General features: G+C 41.9%; 2 protein-coding genes across 20 annotated transcripts in view; one reads left to right on the forward strand and one right to left on the reverse strand.

Annotated features, from left to right (window-relative positions):
* Positions 1 to 280, reverse strand: part of ABI1 (abl interactor 1) — an 85,523-nt gene extending 85,243 nt beyond the window's left edge. For 7 of the 12 annotated variants that reach the window (XM_030009587.2, XM_030009583.2, XM_030009588.2 and 4 more), the window contains exon 1: positions 5 to 279. In XM_030009587.2, the coding sequence (XP_029865447.1) occupies positions 5 to 121 (117 nt within the window). In that variant the 5' untranslated portion in view covers positions 122 to 279. Of the gene's footprint in view, positions 1 to 4 lie in introns of all 12 variants that reach the window. The other 5 variants (XM_030009580.2, XM_030009582.2, XM_030009579.2 and 2 more) reach the window with 2 other exon arrangements.
* A 21,088-nt stretch (positions 281 to 21,368) lies between these two features.
* ACBD5 (acyl-CoA binding domain containing 5) overlaps positions 21,369 to 22,924 on the forward strand; it is a 54,335-nt gene continuing 52,779 nt past the window's right edge. For 7 of the 8 annotated variants that reach the window (XM_030009493.1, XM_030009499.1, XM_030009497.2 and 4 more), the window contains exon 1: positions 21,447 to 21,825. In XM_030009493.1, the coding sequence (XP_029865353.1) occupies positions 21,750 to 21,825 (76 nt within the window). In that variant the 5' untranslated portion in view covers positions 21,447 to 21,749. The other variant, XM_030009494.1, reaches the window with a different exon arrangement.

The following is a 22,924-nucleotide window of genomic DNA, read 5'->3' on the forward strand; positions in this document are numbered from 1 at the left end:
TCACCTGGATGTAGTTGTTTTCGCAGTAGTCGGCGACTCGAGTGAGGTTCTGGTAGCTCTCGAGCAGAGCCCGCTTGCCAGAAGGGATTTCCTCCTCTAGCAACATCTGCAACTCTGCCATTTTCCACCCCTCCGCATCGCTTCCTCTTGCATTAAAGAGACAGCGGCAGCGCCGGGCTCGCAACCCGCCTGGTATTGTGGGATTCCTCCTCGCCTCGCTTTCGTGAGCTCTCGCTTTCCCCACCCATCCTTCCCCCTCCGAGGGGAGAGGAGGGGAAAAAAAAAAAAAAAAAAAAAAAAAAAAAAAAAAAAAAAAAAAAAAGAAAAAAACACCCCCGCTTTGCAAAGCAAGCCGGGAGCTGTAGGCAGCGCCGCGCCGCGCAGGGCGCATGCGCGGGGTGAGGCGGGGCGGCTGTGGCGGGGAGATGGCGGTGGGCCGGGTTGCCTGCCCGGCCTGGCCGCTGCGGAGAGCGGCGGGAGGGCGGTAGCAGGGGTGTTGGGCTGCTCCTCTGGGCGTGTAGAGACGAGGGGAGACGCTTGTGTTCTTCCTTCGTTCCCCTCCAAAAAAGCCCCAGCCCCACCAGTGCTGCCCTGAGGCAGCTCCTCTCTTCAGGAGAAGCCATAAGGGTCTGGGAGGGAAGTGCTGCGCTGGTTATCCAGCCTCCCGTCAGGCTAGAAATCTCATAAGATGGCAACAAAACTGCTAAAAAGATAGGAGCATCACGATCAGGGGTAATTAGTCCCTTCCCAGCGAGTTATCCCAAGGGAGAGGGAGAAATACTGAATCTAAGCTGTGTAGATCTTTTTGAAGGCCTGCCCTGAAGTAGTAATTGACAATTAGTGTTTTTCTGGGTTTAGTTTCATAAGAAGAACTTAGATATTTGGCTGAGGTAAACACATTATTCCTGCCACTCTTTTACCTCTGCTGTTAATCATCGTTCAGGGCCTCCGCAGGTTATTGCAAAGGTGTGGAAGATAAGGGTCTGGTGATTATTTAGTACAATCTTTCTTGAATGTGTTTTCTTTTGTAAGCAAAATCCTGTTTCTGTGATCATACTAGAAGAAAAGCCAATAACAGCAAGTGGCTTCTACGCTGGGATGCCCAAGCCTACCTTTGCAATGAGTAACAGGCCCAGAAGAAGCTGTCTCCAAGGCCCATTATTCATGCCTTGGCTTTGTGTGCTGTGTGTATGCAGTTACCAACGCAACTGGCATTAGTCCTTGCATTTTAGTGGTTGTCCCAGAGAAACCCACACAGTGGTGAAAAGTCAGCATGTTTCAGAAAAAAATATTCTCAGATGCATTATAGTACGAGCAGACTGCCTCATCTCTGCATAATTGTGTGGTATTTTGCGAGTCCTCTGGAGTCTATCTTCTGTTTGCGGCACTGAAAACGGTTCTGGTCGGGATCCCTTGGTACACCTGCTGATGTCTCTAAATCAAGGTGGAGAGAGGAAAAATAGGTCTCTCTTCCCCTCTGAGGTCAGCAAAGTCCAGCATCTCAGTCTAGAACTGTGGAAGTGAGGATGAATGATAGGGAGCCTGGGAAGGACTGGTGGGCCTGGGAAGGTCTTTGCAACCGGAGTTACAAAAAACCACCCCCTGGCTGGAAACAGCTAGACAAGTGCTGAGAGAGATGCTTGAATGCTGTCTGGGACAGCAGAGAAAGGAGCTGGTACATTCACAGCACTTGCTGTGGGATGGAAATGCATCTACATTGCTATCTTCTGATGGTTAATTCATTTGGCAGCTTAGCAAAATTGTTTCCAAAGTGGCTTCAATAACTCTCTTTAGGACAGCATGTAATTTCCAATAGAACATTTTATTTTGGATTCCAAATGCCCTTTTAATGTAAAATAATTAAATTTGATCTGCAACAGTATTGAGATATAGACAAGCTTTTAATGGGTCCCAGGGCAAGTGTGATCAGAAACCATCTTGGGTACCGGCTTCTCCTTGTTTCCAGCTATCATAATATAAAGACAAATTTGATTTCTCTATTCAGTCTGGCTGCAAATTACTTAACACCCATTGGCTTGGATGAGTCTGTAATTGCCTACAGATCACAGACTGACTTCATGGAAGCTGTTAACATACTCAAATGTAGCGCAACTGTTGTCGGCTCTTCTTAAAATGTTATTGCTGCCCCTGTACCAAGAGACAGCAGATTTGTGGAGCCTTGCATGTCAACTTTTTTTCAGTATGAGAAAAATCAGTGGTGTGTGTGTTTTGTTAAATGTACCGTGCTTCACTTCGGTGGGCAACCTAGTCCTACAAGCAGATGGCAGGACAGCAGCTGAGCGCGGCAGTGCTGGCTCCCAGGAAATGCACCCACCTCAAGCAGTAGAGCAGAGGCTCCAGGAGGGCTTACAGCCCCCTTCCTTCCAACGGATGTCGACCCAAAAGGCCTTGCACAAACCAAAAAAACCTACCGACTCTACGTCAAGATGTGCTTGCAACGCAAGAAGACCTTGGAAGACGGCGTCAAAGAGCGCCACCTTGTGACGTCTGCATTGTGACTTTTCTTCAGCCTTCCTGGCACAGCCGGGTGTCACCCCGATGCTTGGTGAATAGACCTGTGGTACATACAGAAACACCCAAACTGGCTCCACGCTGAGCTAAGCCACCTTCAGCAGGACTTTCTAAGTTAGTGCCATACAACCGCAGCAGTACTGCTGCGAGAGCCACACAATGCAAGATGCACTGGGAATTGTGGTGCGGACATGCTCAACTAATTGGATCAGCAGGCCTTATTAGCTCCTGCCCCATGCTAGCCCTCCTGCTTTCAAAATTACTCTCTGCAAGGTCACTTGAGTGTCTTTGCAGCGTGTTCTTCATGTCTGAGGTTCTTGGAGGGTTTATTGGCTCAGATGCGATAGACCCAAGCTGGCTCCATGAGTGTGCATGGTGTGTACACCTAGAGATTCCAAGGCACCTGAAAGCACAGAGACATTTGGGTAGCTGTGCAAGTGCTAGCCAAATCTATCAGAACCAGCACTAAGCCAGAGCCAATAAACCTTGGACTTGAGCTGACATTTGCTGAAGACACTAGAGTGTGTCTGAACTGCATTCACTGGGTTTTTCTGTAGAAATTATTTTATTCTGTTTTGTTTCATTTTTTTTTAATTATCACATTTTCCCATTGCTCCAGACAATAAACTGCTGATTAGAAGGAAAAGCTAGCTAACTTACTCAAGATACTTCAAGTGTGCAAGAGAGCTGGGAATGAAAATTTTCCTGGCTGGGGCAGCTGGACTGGTAGAGGAAAAAATGTAATGATGCTCTTCAAACTCTACCCAAACCATCACCTGAATGAGATCCCATGGAGAGTAAAATGTGCTTATTGTCCTAGTTTCAGCTGGGATAGAGTTAACTGTCTTCCTAGTAGCTGGTACGGTGCTATGTTTTGAGTTCAGTATGTGAAGAATGTTGATAACACTGATGTTTTCAGTTGTTGCTAAGTAGTGTTTAGACTAATGTCAAGGATTTTTCAGCTTCTCATGCCCAGCCAGCGAGAAAGCTGGAGGGGCACAAGAAGTTGGCACAGGACACAGCCAGTGCACCTGACCCAAACTGGCCAACGGGGTATTCCATACCATGGGACGTCCCATCTAGTATAGGAACTGGGAAGTGGGGGCAGGGAATCGCCGCTGGGGACTAGCGGGGTGCCGGTCGGCGGGTGGTGAGCAATTGCACTGCGCATCATTTGTACATTCCAATCCTTTCATTATTGCTGTTGTCATTTTATTAGTGTTATCATTATCATTATTAGTTTCTTCTTTTCTGTTCTATTAAACTGTTCTTATCTCAACCTGTGGGTTTTGCTTCTTTTTCCCGATTTTCTCCCCCATCCCACTGGGTGGGGGGGGAGTGAGTGAGCGGCTGCGTGGTGCTTAGTTGCTGGCTGGGGTTAAACCACGACAGCTTATATACCTCTCAGTGTCTCAACTGTCCATCTGAGATTTGCTCCTTCTCAGTGGGGCATGATGATCTCCAGGGGCAATGCTGTCCTTCTGGGACACAACCCGTTTTTGACTGAGAGAAAAAAATGTGACTATATTCGAAATGCACCTGTTTAGAGCAGCATCAAAGTAGCAGCATCAAAGCAACTTCTCCTGCACTGTAATTTGTGTAGCTCTGTAACTGTCTATTCCCTTTTCTAGGCCACAGATTGACATGTGTCTTTGTTTTTGCCTTGGGAACAGTACTTGCTTCAGTATTGTTGATTGGAAAATAGGTCTTTATTTTTTGTTGCACTGTTTCTCAGCTGGATCAGTTCCTGATTTGGATGTTTAGCCACACAAGCATTTTTGACAGTGCAATGGAAAGGGAGATGAGGGATCTGAGGGGGGCAGCTGGAAGCACAGAGGACACAGGGCCTGTTCAGATCAGCCACATCAGCTCTACTGCCAAATGCCAAGTGTCATGTTCTTGTACAAAAATTTTGTTGATTACAGTGATATAGTTACACAAGTGTGGCTGTAGTGGGACAATCCTGTGTGAATACTTTTTTTTTTTTTTTCCTGGGACCAAAAGTTGCCTTTTTGGTATATCCTACACCAAACTAGAGGTAGTTGCCCAAGAAGCTACATAGCTGCATTGGTTTGCTTTCCTGTGCTTTAGATCCAGCCCACAGAGCCATACTTAAGAACCAGAATAATTAACCATATTGGTATTTCAGTTATCGTCACGGGGTGTCTGAATATTGCAGAGATGAATGGGGCTGTTCCCACTTCTCAAAGACAATTTGTCAGGCTCTCTGCACTCTTGTGGGCACCTCTGCGTGACCTTTTTTCCAATTAATTTTTTTTTTTAAGGTTTTCATCACAGCTATAACAACTGGAGATGCTCCCTCCTGCCTTGCTGTGGGAACAGGGGTGTTTGGGGTAGGGCTGCATCCCTGAGCCTGGTCCAGGGACCCCATCAAACCACCCTGCCAGTTGCTAGGCAGCCGGTGAGCTCTGTGCGGCAGAGCCAGCACACGCCAGACAGGCATTGCTAGGCAGCCTGAGCTGCTGGAGAGCACAAAAATAATAAGATTCAAAATTGCAGCTTTGAGGATGCACAAGATAAGTGCGGCACAAAAATAAACAGTTTTATTGTATTTTGACATGACCTTTCTCCTCTAATATATCTTCACTTGCAGGATTTGCCTTCTGTCTCAACTCATTTTTCATAAAACTCTCCTCTTCATCCCTCCTGTGTGCTTATCTTTGCTCCTCAGCAGTGCTCTGGTGTCAACAGTCCTTCCTTTCCTCTCACCTCCACCACCCTTTTCACAATCTGTCATCTCGGTTGTTCCCCTCCCATGTTCTGCTGGATTCCCTGTTCCTTTGGCCTCTTTCATTTTGGTCTTAATTCTTTCATCTTTCTCAGCTCAGCCTCCAGCCACCAGGTTGCCTCCTGACTTTGCCTTTCCATTTTCACTGCATCAAAGAATTCCTCCCATATCTTCTGTTCCCGGCTCCTGATCTAGGTCCCTTCTGCTGCCGTCACTTCCAGCTGCTCATCACAAGGTAGGCTTATCTTCTTAATCCCTCAAAATACTGCCAAGGCAGAGAAGGCATCCACTGCCCTAAGAGCAAGGGAAAAGTGGAGGATCCAGACCCTGGTGATGCAGCCATACATATGCAGAAGAAGCCCATTTCTTTCTTCCTAGACCTAAACCAGGTAACATGGGCATTGTGTGACAAATGACAAGATGGCTTGCTTCTTGCACCAGTAACAAATAAGGCTAAACTATTTTGTTATAAAAACATTTTGAGGAAGGGCTGGCTTTAAAACAACCACTTAAAGCAGGAGGTGGATTTCTGGCAGTAATCCTTTTCATTAGCAAATGTTTTTTGGCCTTCTTTTATTTAATGGCTTTGGGGGGGGGTAGTTTAAATATGAAAAGAATCAATCCCATTGCAAGGGGTAGGCACTGAGTGAAAGTCAGCTTTCTGAATAGACCCATGCAGGTTTGGCCCACTCATTAGAAGGCAGGTTGGAATTTCCTGATAAAATAGCTGTTTGTTGGAGGATGCCAGTCCTTTAAAATGGAAGACTTTCTTTGATGTGTATATGTGAAATAAAACTTTCCCTGGGAAAGGTTTTTTACCCTGCATAGAGCAAAAGCAGACAGAGAGACACCTTGCCTGGGATAAAGTAATATTTGGATAATTAGCAGTGAAAGGGAATATAGCAGATCCAAAGGCAAGTCTCCTGTGTCCCTGACTTGAAAGTGGGCACTAAAAGGTGGATGCCCTATGTCAGCAGTGTCCTACTTGCTTAGCTCTTTGGAGTGAGCATCCCTAGCAGGAAAAAGCACTGTTCAAGGCCTTGAGAAATGTTTTTAAGTCTGAAAACACCATTAGCACCATTTCTGTTCTGTTTTGCACCACTTGATAAAGGCTATGAGAATAACTCAAACAAAAATATTCCAGAGTGAATGCATATACCTGTAGAGCCACACCAGGCTTAGTGGGGCTTATTGGCTCAGACATTATTTGCAGAGTCATCAGGAATATAACTGCTTCCTTGAGACATAGAGCCTAAGATGGCTTTGCAAATTCATGCCGCACTGCAAATGCTGTCTTGAGACCACTGGCTAGTGCTGAACCCAGAGTTAATAAGCTCTTCTGGACTATATTTACTATATACAGAACTGAAGTGTATCTGGTGTTCCTTGGAGCATCTCTAATATCCAGGTTTTTCTGTTCTCCATCAGTTCCCAGTGTCCTGTGATCCCAGAAAATGGAGAGTTGACTGTGATAATACCATTATCTGGTTTATACGCACCTCAAAATTGATTAGTCCATGATCATGACTATAACTAACTGCAATCTCTGGCCTAATTTACTTCCTATCTTCAGTACTAAGTTTCTGTATGTTAATTGGATGGGTAAAAACCAGAAAGCAGTAAACATCTATGTTTCAGTTTTCAGTGTTTCAGAGATAACATTTGATCTATCTCTATGGATTTTTTACTTTTTTATCAATTGAAATTATTTATGTATGTCCATTTTTATGCTAAACAAAAAGAAATCAGACTCATCAAAATGTTCTTAGCATAATGGAAAGCCTTAAAAGAATATATTATTGTGAAGATAATTTAATTCCACAATTGCAATTTTTCATTGTATTTGAGGAAATGTAAGCATGGCTAGGAATTACTTTTACATACTTTCTATTTAAAAGATTCCTGTTTTTCTAAGCCCCACAGGTTTTTTTGATGCAGATTAAAAGCATTCGTATTCTGTACTGATTAATTGGTATGCCTCTTTTGCATTTAAATATATACTTCATTGAATTGCAGCTTTCCATCATAAAGCAGAAAAGAAAAAATAATTAAATGATAACATCATGCTATCACAGAAAGAGTGCTATTTTCCCAATAAAAATAAATATTTGACAGCAATTCTGTAGTGATAGTATTTCTCAGCATAATATTTGGATGGCAAAATAAGGCACAGCATAATAGTATTTTTTTTCAGCAAGTAAAAACACATTACAGTTATTGGGTCTGTTCCAGCTCCCAGTGAAACAGTAAAGCTTCAACTGGAAGCTGCATTGAGTCTATGGGGTTGAGCAGTACTTGAAAAGGAGTATCTTCAATAGGCATTGAAAGCAGAAGGAATGGGATTGGATGCACAGCAACCCTCAGATGCAGTTGTCTACTAGAAAATCATTTCCACACTAAGATAACATTGACATCCTCCTTGGCATTGTCCCAGTCAGAGCCCAAACACAGACTGTGCAGATAATGAAGGTAAAAAGTCATTACACATAGACTGAGGCTATTCTCTGTTGGGAACATTTAAAAATAAATCAGGCCATTTAGTGCAATCCAACAGGATTTAAAGGGTAAGCATTGGCTGTTTAGAATAAATAGGGTTTTTCTTTCCTGCTACTTTTCATTACATAACAGGAACAATCTCTTGTGCCTATGAGATTGATTACATGTCTCAAACTTAGTTTAGATATTAATCAATCTCAGCAACCGCTTATTGTTTTCTGTAGCATAATGCAGTAGAAATTGTCCTTTAATTACCACTAATGAAAGTTACCTGCAGTGAAAGTGAATATATGCCACTGGAAAATGACTTGGTTCAGAGGGCAGCCCATGCAAATATGAACGATCTGTACAATACACAGGCGCAATTAGAAGTGAATATGTAAATTACCAATGGCAGCTTCCTGCTATGCTCAACTATTTGATGTCAACATTAGCTGTGAATGTTTCAACTTATTTGGTCATAACCGTAATAATCCCACAGTATTTTTCTGGCCAGTATGTTTCTTTCCTAAAGGGTTGGGAACTTTTAAACACTATCGTGTAATAAATACATACTTACTCAGTATTAAAAATGTTTCTAATGTTCTTTAAAATAATTCTGAGTATGAAGTGGGTTAATTATGCTTGCCATCACTTCTCTTTAAATGTCTGACCCTTCACTCTGTGTCTGACATGTTTGTACTTCTCAAAATTTCTTCGGTGTATAAGGTGGAGCCTATCTAGGGTTTTACGTCAATTGGAAGAGGTCTCATAACTAGATATCCTTGCTTATAGACTAAGGAAAAAAAAGATTTATTTAATACTGTTCTGACTGCAAAAGAGATCAAGATGCTGTTTTACATGGAAGATATAGTATAGACACCTCACTGTACTGTATGTGAAATTTGTAGTTAAGTTTCCCCTTGTAATGCTTTGCTTTCAGTTGCTTACACCTTAGTCAGTCTTAATTTAGCCCTAGTAGCACATATTTCTATTTCAGACTTTATTTTTCCCCTTCAGGGAATTTGTGAGGCAGAAATAAGAAGAAATGCTTTCTATTGAATCCATTACAAATATTTCAGCCAAGAGGTTAAACCCCCAGCAGCTCTGTATTTTGAATGAGGACTTTCAAATCTGGCAGAAGGTCGTTTCAGGGCCATACCTCCTGCTCTTCCTGAGAAAACCTGACAACATTTGGTTAATTCCTAAGTTTCTAAAAGCAATATATTTGCATACTCTCAGAGTTTTTATGAGTTAAGATACATCTGCTGAGGAATTGGGCTACACTGATGATGTGCACTGCAAAGGCCAGGGGATTTTCTCTGCATTTATTTTATTTTGAACACATAATATCACTGTGATGGATAATGGTACAGAGGGATTGTAACCCCTGGCACCTGGAGTGTAACAGTATGATGAATTCTGGGGCAAGAGGTAGTGGAGGGGTTTGCAGGGGCCAGAAAGAAGGGGCATGAACAAGTGTGAAAGAGGAGGAGAAGAATAGGTCAAGAGGAACTGTGATGAGATGCAGGTTGTTTAGGTATGTGGTATAACAGGATGGGTGATCATGGTGAATAACAGGCAGGCTGAGGAGAGCACTAAAAAAATAGAGACATTTCCCACACAGGACATAGACTTGGACTCAGGAACTTATTTTCTCTCGTTTTCTCACAATAGCCAAAAATTTCACAGAAAACTGTGGACTACAGTCTACAATTATGGCCAATTACTCCTGCTATGTAAATGTCATTTGCTGTAGATCTGAAAAATCAAATCCTGATGTTGGTACTGATGTTGACCGCACACCGAACTCTTAGCAGGTTGAAACAATATATTGACCAGTTAATTACCTAGTGAGTACCATCATCTTATGATCTCACAGTGTGATACTTGGCTGGGTATCGTCATACAAGCTAATAAAAGGGGTAGGTCTTTTTTATCCCAGAAATTTTTTGAAACAGGCTCTCTTTTGAAAACTCTTTTGGTTTCCGGTGGAAGCAAAAATGTTTTGTCAAAAAAAAATTGGGCTGAATATCTTTGCTCAAATGGCTAATATACATGATTTTTAATGGTTTTTATTGTGTGGCCTGAAAGGTTCCTCATCTCATTTCAGAGAAAAGAATTCAGTATTCAAATGCTTTCTTGTTCTACATTAGGAAAAGAGCAGCAAATCCGACATATGATACCTCATTCGAAGATATTATGTCTTCATAACTGAAAAAGCCTCATTTCAGTTACCTCTTTAAGTATTATTTACAATAGCCTCATGCTATAATAGTCTATTAGAACAATAAAATTGCTATAAAGTGATTTTCCATTACAGTTCTGTGATGGATATAAACTACATCGACCTGTAACACAAGCCTATAGCTTAAGTTATTCTGTTGCTGCACTTCAGCTGAAAGCCAGGTGGTGTTGGTTAAAGTAGCAGTGAGTCAGTCACAACCCTGCTACCTTCCAGCATGGTCACCACTGGCCATCACACACTGGTGTTAGGCTGGTAGCTACTAACCATTCCCTTGGCACATGGCAGACACCTGCATTTTCTGGATCAGAGTATCACTTATTTTACCCCTTAAGCAATATTAGTCAGAGTTAGCAAATGACTATGAGAATATTGTGTATATCAGAAGATATTAATAGGAAGGCCTTGCAGGGCATCCAGTCCATCTCTTGAATACGGCAAAATTGTCCTCTGTACTTCATAGTCCAGCTTTTTATGCTCTCTAATTTTAAATGTCCCTACAGAAAATGGCCTGGAGTTTCCAATACATCAGCTCTCAGGCTGTTCCACGGCCCACTATGGTACTGCACAACTTGTGGAATGCTAAGGGTGGCATTGCCATATGACTTTTCACAGATTTGCATACAAATGTACTTTACCAAGGTTTAGTGAAGCCACAGGGGAATATATTTACTTATAAGTGCCTAGGAATAAGGGTTACAGCAACAACCTAACAATTCATGTCTAATCCATTGCTAGGGCTTATTCACAAAATAGACTGTATAAATTATGCTGTCCAATGCATAACCATTTTTGTGTGAAAGTTATTAATCAAATAAAAGGAAGTATTTTGTCTCAAAGTAGCTCACGAGCTACAAAAGATAGAATAAGCAAAAAGGCTTATTCATCATGAAATAAGAGTTTTCCTATGCAGGGTAATACCAAAACAATTATATAAATTTCTAATTTATGCCTTAATGTATGTCAGAAATCTCACAATAGCAGGCTGGTTTTGTGTGTTTCCCCCCACCCCCCCAAAGCAGATCTCTCATATCATTTGTCTTCTAAATTTGTGTAGGAAAACTTCAAAATAATGAAAGAATATGTTTTGCACTCAGTGGCATGTATTTATTTATTAAAGCAATACACTAGTTGTTTTACATGATGGTGGCTAAAACTGCAAACTGTATTTGATATAACTTGTATTTCTTAACCTTCTCTGTTGGTTATTAGGAAGAGATTTAGTCAGAAGAGGGTTTGTTTTCATATAAATCTGTAATCTGAAAGCTAAATTCAGGACACAGAGGCAATATATAAGTCTCTGATTCTAACTGGAGGGTTGGTATGAATAGTATTTCTTCCTTCTCACTATTCCTGACATTTAGAAATCTGTTTTGATATGTGATTATATTACTCAATAATTAATCCAGGATAATTTAGCACATCTTCTCCTACCAGTTAAAGTTACTTGGTTTTGCTCAACCATTTCTCAACATCATACTTGTAGAAAAAAAAGGATAGAAATTTGTTTACTATAAAACATACTGCCATGTATATTATTCAGGGAGGGCCACATTACATGAATGAAATTATGTCACAGTGGGATGAAAGAATTGATCCTATCTACCTACCTGATCCAGATGTTTAGGACACACCTGACTTCTCTGTGGGTGTGAATGAATGAGCACGTCTACCTCATAAATACAAAAGCACCAATAAAACAAAAAGTGTGCTCTAGCAGGACAGAAATACCTGTTACTGTGTTGCCAAAGTGCTTCAGCTCAGCTGTGGGAGCCTGCTGCTTCACTACAGGGTGGTGTAACTAACCCCAGTGACAATACCAACTGTGCCATGACCAAGGAGGTTTGCTAAAACATCTGCAAGAGGCTTGTGCTGGCATGGTTTTGTAGCCAAGGCTTGGCCATCCTCACACAGCCCCACCAAGACAAATCTGGAGCAAGGACTTGGTCAGCACTTCTAAACTGTTTAACTGAACCTGGTTTACTCTGACTGAAATGAGTAGAGGAACATTTACAAGAGCAGTTGCAGAGGCAGACTGGAGGGGCAGCAATCAGCAGCTGTGGATGTGCAGGAGATGGTCACCTCTTCAGCCATCTTGGAAGTAGCTGGCAGGGAATATGTGAATGTCGCCTGTGTTCGTGGAAAGAGGTTTAAAAATTTATTTACTTTATTAAAATGTCATTTAACTCTGTCAACTAAAAGAGGGCAAAACTTGAAAATTTTTCATTTGTGTCTATTTTGTTTTTAATTTCCAGCCTTTGACTGAAGGGGGAATTCAGTTTCACTACAGGATGAGTTGACACCCTTGTTCTAGCACTATTCTGCTCTGTTGAATAGTGCCTGATCTGTGAGTTAATTTGATAAATGAAGACATTTTGTGCACACATGGTATGCATTTTAACAAGCTTCAGTGTGTTAACAAACTGCTCTGAATATGGTGGGCCCCACCAGGAAGCACGTAATTTGAGGCACATGAGAAGGAGATGCAGACTGGAGGAAGTAAAGATAGTCCATTTGGAATGACTGAGCAGGCACCAGAGAGCTGCTTTCTAGGGTGGGCATGAGCCTTAATTTACTTTTAATACAACTGTTTTCAATGTGTTTTCTCAAGTCATTCCTAACTCCTTTTCAATACCTCTTTTCAATAATGTAAAGTATGCAGATCCATTGATCTGGGGACTTGTCCTGCTTCTTTGTACCCCCAAATTTCCCATTTCAAGACATGTAAGACAACTTCCTATTTTCAACATATGAGGTAAAAAATGTAATCATTTTATCATTTTTGTACATACTCTGTTATCAATTCCCTATACCAGTTATGTCATAGAGACTTTTTAATGAAATAAACTACAATGATGCTTTAGAGATGCAGATGACAGCATCCAGCACACATGAAACTCCTTCACAATGATTTAGAAAATATCTATCTGTGAGTCCTACTGTGAATGCAAATCTGAGTCAAGAAATAAGGGTAATGACAGGTGGCAGAAGAAAAACACAAGGCCAGAATTCCTGACAGTCAAGAGCTCCACCTTGTAAATGTACACAGGACTTAATTTTACTATTGCAAAATCAGTGGGATGCTTAGGATGTTGAGTTCGAACATGTGCATAATCACAGACTTACTCAGCGCAACTGCTATTTTATCTTCAAAAGACACGTATTTGGGCTGTGGTTACAGCGGTTTAATCTCTGTATTGTGAATGTCTCTTGTTCCTTCCTCTGCCCCCCAAGCAGTTTTGGATTTGTTTATGCAGAAGAAAGGGGGAGCTGTGGTGGAAGTGGTGTCAGAAGGCTTGTGCAGCCAAGAAAGCACCCCACTGCCACGTGAGCCACAGCACAACCCACCTAATCCAGGGAGGAACGGGCTCTCCAGTCTCTTCCTTTGATCTGTTTAAAACTCATATATTGCTTTTACCAACGGCTCATAATGTATTCATCAATTCCATATATAACATCACTACTTTATATATTATGTATGTACAAATATATGTGTATATAGTTGATCATTACATTGTTTTCTCTATTATAAAACAGAAATACATTCATGTACTTTTTCCAAAGATTTAAATATTTTTAAAACTTTTGGAAAAAGGAAGTCAGTAAGTAGTGTCCACAGTACATTTATCATGACATAGAAATTTAGACTTTGGGATAGACAGCCCTACTAATCAAAAGCTTTAGTTTTTAAGACACTTTTTTTTTTTTAAGAACTACCATGCAAAAGAATGAGAAAGCACACCAAAAGTTATTAAGTGAAAAATGAACAACCACCCCCTCCTGCAAAGGTTGGAAACAGGATTGAGCTGCTTATAATGCATGATTTGCTAAGGTAGCTGACAGACATTTATCCCAAGGGTTCATACAAGTCAAAGGTCATCTGCAAAGAAATGTGTAGCTCCCTTTATAAAAAAAATCTTTAGAAATTCAGAGGTCCTTCCACCTGCAGGATTTTGAACAGACAGTGAAACAGTAACATATCAGGAGAGTGAACAGAGCAATAAAACGAGATCTTTAATCACAGTGTTTAAAACCCAATTTTTTATTTATATTAAAAGGAAAATAAGGGAGGTCTAGTTATCTGCAGGTTCTAAATTTAGATCTTCTTAAATCAGCATGTACAGATTAATCACATCCAAGAGTTTTAAATGAGCCAGCAAAGAGCATTATGGACTGTTAATATTCATTCTCAATCAGTTTTCAAACATTGGAGAAGTTCCAGAGCACTGAAAGAAAGCAAAGGTTGTGCCAATATTGAAAAAAGATATATAGGTATTGTAGGCCTATCAACATAATATTGATCCCAAGTATACAAGAGGATGACTGACAGGAGATTCCATTAAGAAAGAATTAAAGAAGGATAATTTAATTAATGCAAATCAATAGGAATGTATGGACAAGTGAACATATATTCAGGACAACTCAATATCCTTTTCTGTGAGAATACAAGTTTGATAGATAAATGTAACTGTGTTGTAGAAATATATTTACACTTTGTAAAATATCTGACTGCATAAAATGTTGATTGAGAAACTACATTAAAAATTTTAAAAATAAATTATTATTGTAATAGAAAATCATAATAGTGCATATTAAATAAAAAAAATTACTGACAGACTTCAAATGTGGTCATAAAGGGTGAACTGACCTTGACTCCTTATTGTTTAACTTATTTTGAATAACCTACAAGAAAACAATAAAATCACTGCTGATAAAATTTGCAGAGAGCACACTGATTAGGAGAGTGACAAATAATTAAAAGAACAGACTGACATGATAGAATAATCTGATAAGCTAGCTGCAAAAATAGTGTGATGGAATACAACCCAATACCGTTCCATCACTCCAAATGAAAGCTTTAAGAGTACACACTTAAAATGTGGGTCCTCAGCTACAAGTAGGGTATGAGGCTCCTGTGCTTTGAGGCCCTCATCCTCCTCTACATCCAAAAGGGTCAATGAATTCCAGACATACGAATGAGAATATTGAGTTTGGAGAAGGCAATACCTCAGTCCTCTATTGCCTCTGACATTAATACAAGTATTCCTGCGTCACTGTACCTAGCAGTAGTATCTATGATTCAAGAAAGATGTTAAAATATTGGAAAGACATAAGAATGAAAGAACTAATTTTACTGGAGTGAAAGCATCAGTGAATTCAATTCTAAATGAAGGAAATCAAGGGGTTGCTTGATTTCTATTTATAAGGATTCATAGGATTCTTGGAGAACCCTTCAGGAGGATAATGGTGAGCTCTCTAATCTGGCAAACAAAGCTACAGAAAGATTAAAAACTGATAACAAAAGCTAGGCAAACAAATAAAAGAAACAGGGCATATTTTGTTGTTCTGTTTCTTTTGTATGGCAAATTTGTAGTACTAATATTTGATTTCAGGGTTTTAAAGTGATCTATATGACACCAAAGACTTGGTCTCTTTAATGGGTACATCTTTGGTTTAAGACTTATAATGCCTCCCAAAACTGCTCTCTGCCCTTTATTAGATTACTCAGTGTGACAAACAGACTCCAACGTAACTGTTGTCACAGTGATGTGGCTGCCGAGGTCCCTGCTTAGTTTAGGGCTGCATTTCCACCTTTATCTGCAGCAGAGTGACTTGACCTTTAAACACCTCTGTTTAGGTGCACCCAAACACTTCTGTGGATTCAATGATCATTTTTATTTCATACAGCTCCATTGTCACTGTTTCTTGGGGTATTCCTAGAAACCAACAGTAATTTACTTAGAAAACTATTCAGCAGGTTCTCTGATTATTTTTTTCCTATTTTTTGGGGAACAAGAACTGACAGCTGTCTTTCCTTATTAGCCTTTCCAGCATTTACAGAAGCTTTGATATTAAGCTTCTCATGCTGAACATATTTTATAGTAAGCAGAACATTTTAGTGCAAAGGAAAGTAAAAAGCCACTTAAGACACTTAATTTCCTAAGTTTTCATCCAATCCCATTTATTCATCCAATAATTTTTTGCTTAAGAATTCTCAGCCTAAGAATTAGTTCTCTGTTTTAGATGGTAAAACCCGGGAGTTTCTGATCTTGAGATGCTGTATATTGCTGTAGTTCACCTGTCTCCTTCACCTCAGTAAAACGGGCAGGCCTTATCACCCCAAAACTCTGAAGCAGAGATGACTCCTTTATTTCAGTTGAGCAGAAATGATCTAACAGTATAAACTGAAACAGTTCCTGAGTGTCAAATTTCTTTCTCAATAACGCTTCCCAGATAAACTTCCTTGGATAACATCCAGTACCAGACCTGACCTGAATACAAGAGTGAAAAAGCCATAGTTTATAGCTGGAAAAAGTGTCTAGCTGGCACTGGCTTCTAAGGAAGTCTGAGTTTTTACTAGGACTCGCACAGCAACAGAGCTGGGTGTTTATGGGGATTGTAATGAAGTGGTGGTCCTGTGCTGAGACACCCAATTAAACTCAGTCTTAAATCCTTCTGAGAGCTTGTTTGTTGGAGGACTCACTCCAGTAAATCACCCCTAATCTGTTAGATTAGGTTGTTGAAATCCATTGACCAAAACCACAGTGGTATATTTTCTGCCTGAATAAATATCCAAAATGATAGATACAGGCCTGAAAACGCTTGAGTTCAGTTATCTTTGCCAGTTGTATTCCAGGTTTTGCACGCTGGTAAAAGTGTCATGAAAACATTTCCACAAAGTCATTTTTCAGATCTGCTAGAAAGAACAATAACCTTCCTTTGCTAGAATTTTAAAAGAACGCGCATAAACTAAGGGCTTTTTTGTTTTTTCCCTTCCAGATATTGAAATTAAAAAAAAAGTCACAAGAGCTGTCTGGCTATAAATATGCCATTGCATAAGCACATTAATATGATAGAGTCACAGTATTTTGTTAGCTATTCCCAAGAGGCAAATTACACAAGGATAGGCTTCTAAAACTTTAGCAGCAGTAGTCGTGAAGATAAGAAGCACAAACATCAAAACAGAAATAATATACCAGACATAGTTAAGATTTTTCAGAGTCAAATTCTACTCATTTGCATTATGAAAATGTGCAACACCATAAATATCCCCAAATCAACCAAGTAACAGCAAATTTATATCACTGCAAATGACAGCACAATTTGACCCCCAGATATGGTATTTTTTACTGAAGGGAAAAGAATAAGTATCTGTTATGAGCTGTCTGCTGCTGTTGTTTATAATAAGACACAGTTTGTCATTGTTGCAAGATGAAACTACATACTTTTCAAAGCTCAGTTCATGGCTGTGTAAGGGAACAGGATTTTTAAATGTTCTTTCTAGAATATGTGAAATCTGAACAATTCTGTTGTAACTGTTTGCTGGCTCTACAAGAATAATACCTTGAGGCAGTAAGGAAAACTGCACTTTATTAAAAGTTTCGTAAAAGAAATGAATGTAAACTTGGAGAAAAAAAGAGGGGCTTAAGACGCAATAAGGCACTGTGTTATGTTTAGACCTACAAAAATACAAACCTGTAAAAGTTTTTGACTTCATAAGTACTGTATAGTTCAATGCAAAGTCAAATGTTGCAAAACGTCTTTGGAAGTATGATCATATCTTGTTCTTCAAAGAGCATTTTATGAAACAGATCTAAGCTTATACTTTTGTTACTGCATTTTCTTTTTTGAAATATGTGAGAAGTGGGGAGGCATGGGGGGAAACAAAAATGTGGCTCAAAATATTGGTTACCTGAGATACCTGAATTGAATAGCTCAAAAGAGATTTTAAATGGGATATATTACCTTTAACGCCTTTGACAACATGGAACTTAATCCTTAGGCAAAGCAGCTGCCATTAATAATGGTTAAAAATAATTCCATTACTTAATCCCCGACTGTGAAATGAATCAGTATTTCTAGTCGAGTTATTAAGGGGGGTATCTGAACCTCACAAGGAAACTTCCATCCCCAAAAGCGTTCTTGTGTCAAACTAGTCCTTTGCCCAAAGGGCTTTTCCTGAAGAACAGGGATTGGCCTACATAGGTGGACAAACTTCAGCTGCTGTTTTTGCCATATTCATGATAGGCAAATAGTTCTTTTTCTCCAGAGCTGTGCATTTTGACACAAATATCCTTCACGATTTCATTACAAAATCCTGTAAGTCAATGTCATTTGATATATTAGCTTTTCTACTGTAAACAATGCAGAAAACTACTCCATATGAAAAGCTCTACCCTTCTTAGACAACATCTTTCCATTCTTCATCAGCATGCAGATTTGACTTAGAAATTGTAATGCTAATTTAGTTCTTCATAATTATGACTATTAGGTTTTAAATAATTCATTCTCTCTCCCTGCTGGATTACATACTTCAAAAAGTAAGCTTTGCTAAAATTACATGCTCTTGGATCTGGTAGCTTACAGAACTTGCTCATAATGCTTATGAGACTATGGTCTACTTTCTTAAGAACCATTTAAAAATATTTCTGTAAAATACACTGCTATGATTCAGACCCTTGAGGGAGCAATAGGCATAATTGGTTCCAGTTTCTGCTTTTCACTTGCATAATTTAACTGACTCCTTTGTCCCTCAAGTAAAATGAAGGTGCTCTTCAAGCTGGACTGGGGTGTAGCTTGGCACTGGAAGCAACTGCTAGAAAACTAAGGCAGACCTGGGATACAAATGAGAACAACATGAAGGGACAGTGGCAGCTTACACACAGCACAAAATGAGGATTGTAAGGTAGCTCAGCACATCAGACTTTGAAATGCTATCCTGTGCCATAACACCACTGGACTCGATAACCATCCCTAATCCATCTGATTGATAGGTCCAAGGTCACATTCAGGACCACGCTTGTCTGCCTTTTCTCCAGACATCCCTTAAGTGTACTCCTTCAGCAACTACAACAGCATGGTTCCATACAAGCTTTTATGTATCTCAACATTGCCAGGAATGCCTCACATTAGCAGTTCACAGGCTCTCCATAAGTAGTTTGTGAAACACCAAGTGAAGAGAAGTGTGAGGACAGCAAAGCACTCAGACATGTTAAGTGTCACACGTTGCGCTTACTGCCAAATCACACTGGTAGCAGAGTACCATGGTCTCTCCTCTCTTGCATCTCAACTAATGGGCATCACTGGTCAGTCTTTCTATCACAGTTCCCCATGTTTAGCTTCTCATACATTGGATCAAAAGAAGAATAAGAGCTGGTCATGCTTATGATTACTTTGGAGTCTGCTCTTGCAGAGCAATAGAAACACAGCCCAGTTCAACACATAGATTACAATTAGATTTTACAAGCATGTGGTTGTTCCCAATAGGTACTCAGCAGACAACAGAGAAACGTTATCTAATTTTGTTCCCTAAAGAATGGAGTATAGATCCTCAGCTTGAGATAAAGTTGCAGCTCCATTCCTGGATGTCTGCGACAGATGAGAGGGTCTCCCTTATTACCTGTACTCCACATTCGGTTATTGTTAACCCTACATGGAAGGCACTGCAATGAGAATGCAAAATGTATACATAGGGACAGCTAATAGCAATGCTAATTAGTATTATATATGAGCATTTAAATTAACTAGTCGTGATACGTTCTCACAGGCTCACCAGTGCTCAAAATTTGCCTCCCATTTACTATTTCATCCTTGTCTCAGAGCATGATGGTACTGATTATTTTGGGTTACTTCAAATGCCTCATTCTGGATCTGCAGACCTCACATTCTCACACATCTTCAGTGCAAAGAGGGCAGCTTCCATTTCTGTGCACAGCCATTAAATAGGTTGTCATTTGCATCTCTTTTAAAGCCTACTTCCAGTGAAAGTCTGGGAACATTCATTATAAAAATGCAGACTGCATTTCTCTTAAATCAATTAAAATGACAAACATCATTATAGATTTCCTCAGGTAAAGAGAATTTACACATCAGCTGGCCTCACAAAAGGCCCTTAATTTTTTTATTACTTTTTTGCAATTAACTCCTTGGATGCTCAAAGTATCCATATTTATAGAGACCCACTTATCTTCAAACAAACACTTCCCTTTGATCTGAGCTTCTGTCATTCCTACCTACCTTCATGGATAAAGAAGATCATAGATCTTAGTATGAAGCTCACCATCTAGCACTCGAAACAAAAAATTCAGAGAAATTAATCTGTAACGTTCACGTGAGTGGAACAGTGGTGTTTGTAGCACAGGTTCATCGTTTGCCCAGTGTGGGGAATCCTATCAGAACACCTCTGGAAGCGTCAGCTTCACTCGAGCAAAGCTCTCCCCTGGCCAGCTGGCTGCTGACCCTGTGGAATGTACTAGCTCAGCAGAGTAGGGGCTGATCTGCTCTAATTCCCTCTCTCTCGAGCTTTTATTTCCCACCAGAGGGCATATACTGTGAGCACACAACTGCCTTCAGAGGAATTTAAAATATATATTGTGTACCAGATAAATGAACTGACTCGAATGCCAGGATTTTGTACTCGATTCTATTCAAAGAGGCTATTAATTCATCCTGTTGCTTACTGGGTAAATTATTCCACTTGCTACAAAAGCAGTTGGTTCAGTATACTTTTGTTTGACTTCGTAGAGCGCTGGATGTGCAGTGCTTTTGAATAAGGCCATTCATTTATTTAGCTACTGAGCTAGCTGGTGGTACTGTACTGGTATTCACCCTCATCTCCGAATACCACGGAAATAGTTGCTCCCTGGGTTCTACGTTTTTAAAATCTCATGCCTAAAATTTTGATGTAAATATTAGTCATTAAAGCTGTTACAAAAATATGTGGCTACAGTGGTAATTTAGGTGAATTATGTGGAACTAGGCGTGCGTAGGAGGATGGCTGTGAGGAGGGGAGGACGCAACAAAGCAGACTGCCAGGGTGGTGGTGGGTCTCCTGAGGATAACCGAGGTCCATAAAATGGGTGGATGAGGGCACGTTTTGAAATGTTCATTATCATGTGTAGCTATACAAGCAAGGAAGAGAAAGGGTGGGAAGGGGAAGGAAGCAGACAAAAAGAAACAAGGAAAAAAAAATTGAAAAAAAAAAAAGGAGAGAACCGTTCCCTCAGTGCACACGGGAGAGACTCCCCGGGGTCAGCACATCGACGGCTTCTCGGGTCCCAAGACCGAACCCGCCACCACCCAGAGCAGCTCCGGGAGGCTCCTGGGGACAGGCCTGCCCAGGGGCTTCTCCTCGGCCTCAGCCTGGCCGGCGGAGCCAGCCGGCCGCCTCCGCGCAGCCCTCGCCCTTCGCTGCGAGGGGCTTGCCGGAGAGGCAGCGGCCTGCCACGGCGGCGGGAGGAAGAGAAGGCGCTGAGAGGGGACGGGCGGCGGGGACACCCGTGTGGGGCCCGGCCGTGCCGCGGGGCGCGGCGGGCGGACTACGTTTCCCGGCGTGCCCCTGGCGGCCTCGGGGCGGTGCGAGAGGAGAGGAGGCGAGGGGAGGGGAAGGGCGCCTCCGTGGGAGACCTAACATGGGCGCCTGAAGCCGGGGCGAAGGTAGGGGTGGGCCGTGGGCTGGGGTGTTGCTAGGCCGCGCTCGGCCCGCGGGGAGGGGCCGGTCCGAGGAGCTGGGCGGGTTGTGCCCAGCCCTGCCGGAGGGGGAGGGCCGGGGCCGGGCACCCCGCCCCTCTGCCGCCGAGGGGTGGCTGCCTATGGCCCGGCGCCTCTCAGCCCTTCTCCCGTGCAGTCGGCTGCAGGCGCCGTGAGGAGGGAGGCTGGGCTGAGCCGAACCGAGCCGAGCCCGCCCCGCCGGACGCGGCCCGGCGGCCGAGCAGGAGGCGGCGGGCGGTGAGGGGACGGGACGGGGACATGGCGGAGACCGGCTCCGTGCACGCCACCAGGTTCGAGGCGGCCGTGAAGGTGATCCAGAGCCTGCCCAAAAATGGTGAGTGCGGCCTGGGGGGCGGCGGGGCGGGGCGGGGGGAGTCCGGTGGCATCGGCGCGGGGCCTGGCCGCTCGGCTGGCACCTGCGAGGCGGGCAGGGCCCGGAGGGCGGGGGGAGGCGAGGCCCCTCTCCTGCCGCCGGCCGCTTCCTCCGGGGCAAGCGGCGCCCGGGCAGGGGCGGTGGCGCGGCCCGCCGGCTGGCTCAGGCCAGGGCGGTAGGGCCGCGCTCCCTCAGCCGCTCCGGCGGCGGCTGGAGAACCGCTGGGTTTAGTGTTGCCCGTTGGCCTCTCCTGAAGCAACCGCCGGTTCGGGGGCTTCCGAGCCCAGGACAGAAGTTCCGCAGCCAGGCGCCTGGAGGAGGGGGCCTGTCACCTCCCCGCGGTGCGGGGAACGCCGGGGAAGGGCCTCTGCCCCCCTGAAATCCTGAAGTTGGTTTGCCGGCTTCAGAGCTATTATCACGAGTTCTCTCTGCTGAAAGAGTTAACAGAACGAAAAAGCAAAAAAAAAAAAAAAAATCGGAATGTATTTTTTTGATAAGAGTAATAAAAAAAATAGTTGGTTATTACATGCGTCATTAATTCTGGTGTAAGTAAAACTGGGTTTGTTGAGGTACTAAGGTAAAGGTCGCTGTAAACTTATCCTAGTGACTAGAATCGAACCTCAAAGTATTTGATTTAATGGATTGGTTATGAATCTTCCCTGCCAGCTGTTACAGTTTTGTATTTACATTTTCTACCTCTACAAAAGTGTGTTCCACAAAGGAAGAAGAGAAAATAATAACAGGAGATACAGCAAAACTGTTATTGAAAGTGCTGTCAAATACCCAAAGTAAACAAAAACACTGTGGAAGGCTGTGTTTTGGGTTTGTTGTGTTTGGTTTTCGTTTGGTTTTGTTGTTTTGTTTGTTTTTTTTGTTAAGTTCAGGAGTCTTTCAATAAGTTACTGTTTGTAACAGTAAAGTGACTTGCAAGATACTTTGTTTACTGGGAGCTAAACCTGTCCCTTTAAACTGAGTGAAAGGACACTTGCTTTATATTACTTACTACTCTTTTTTTTTTTTTTCTAATTCTAATTGTGGAGTCTGACCTTATGAATAGTAA

Source organism: Aquila chrysaetos, chromosome 3 (genome assembly GCF_900496995.4).
Source record: "Aquila chrysaetos chrysaetos chromosome 3, bAquChr1.4, whole genome shotgun sequence".
Lineage (NCBI taxonomy): Eukaryota > Metazoa > Chordata > Aves > Accipitriformes > Accipitridae > Aquila > Aquila chrysaetos.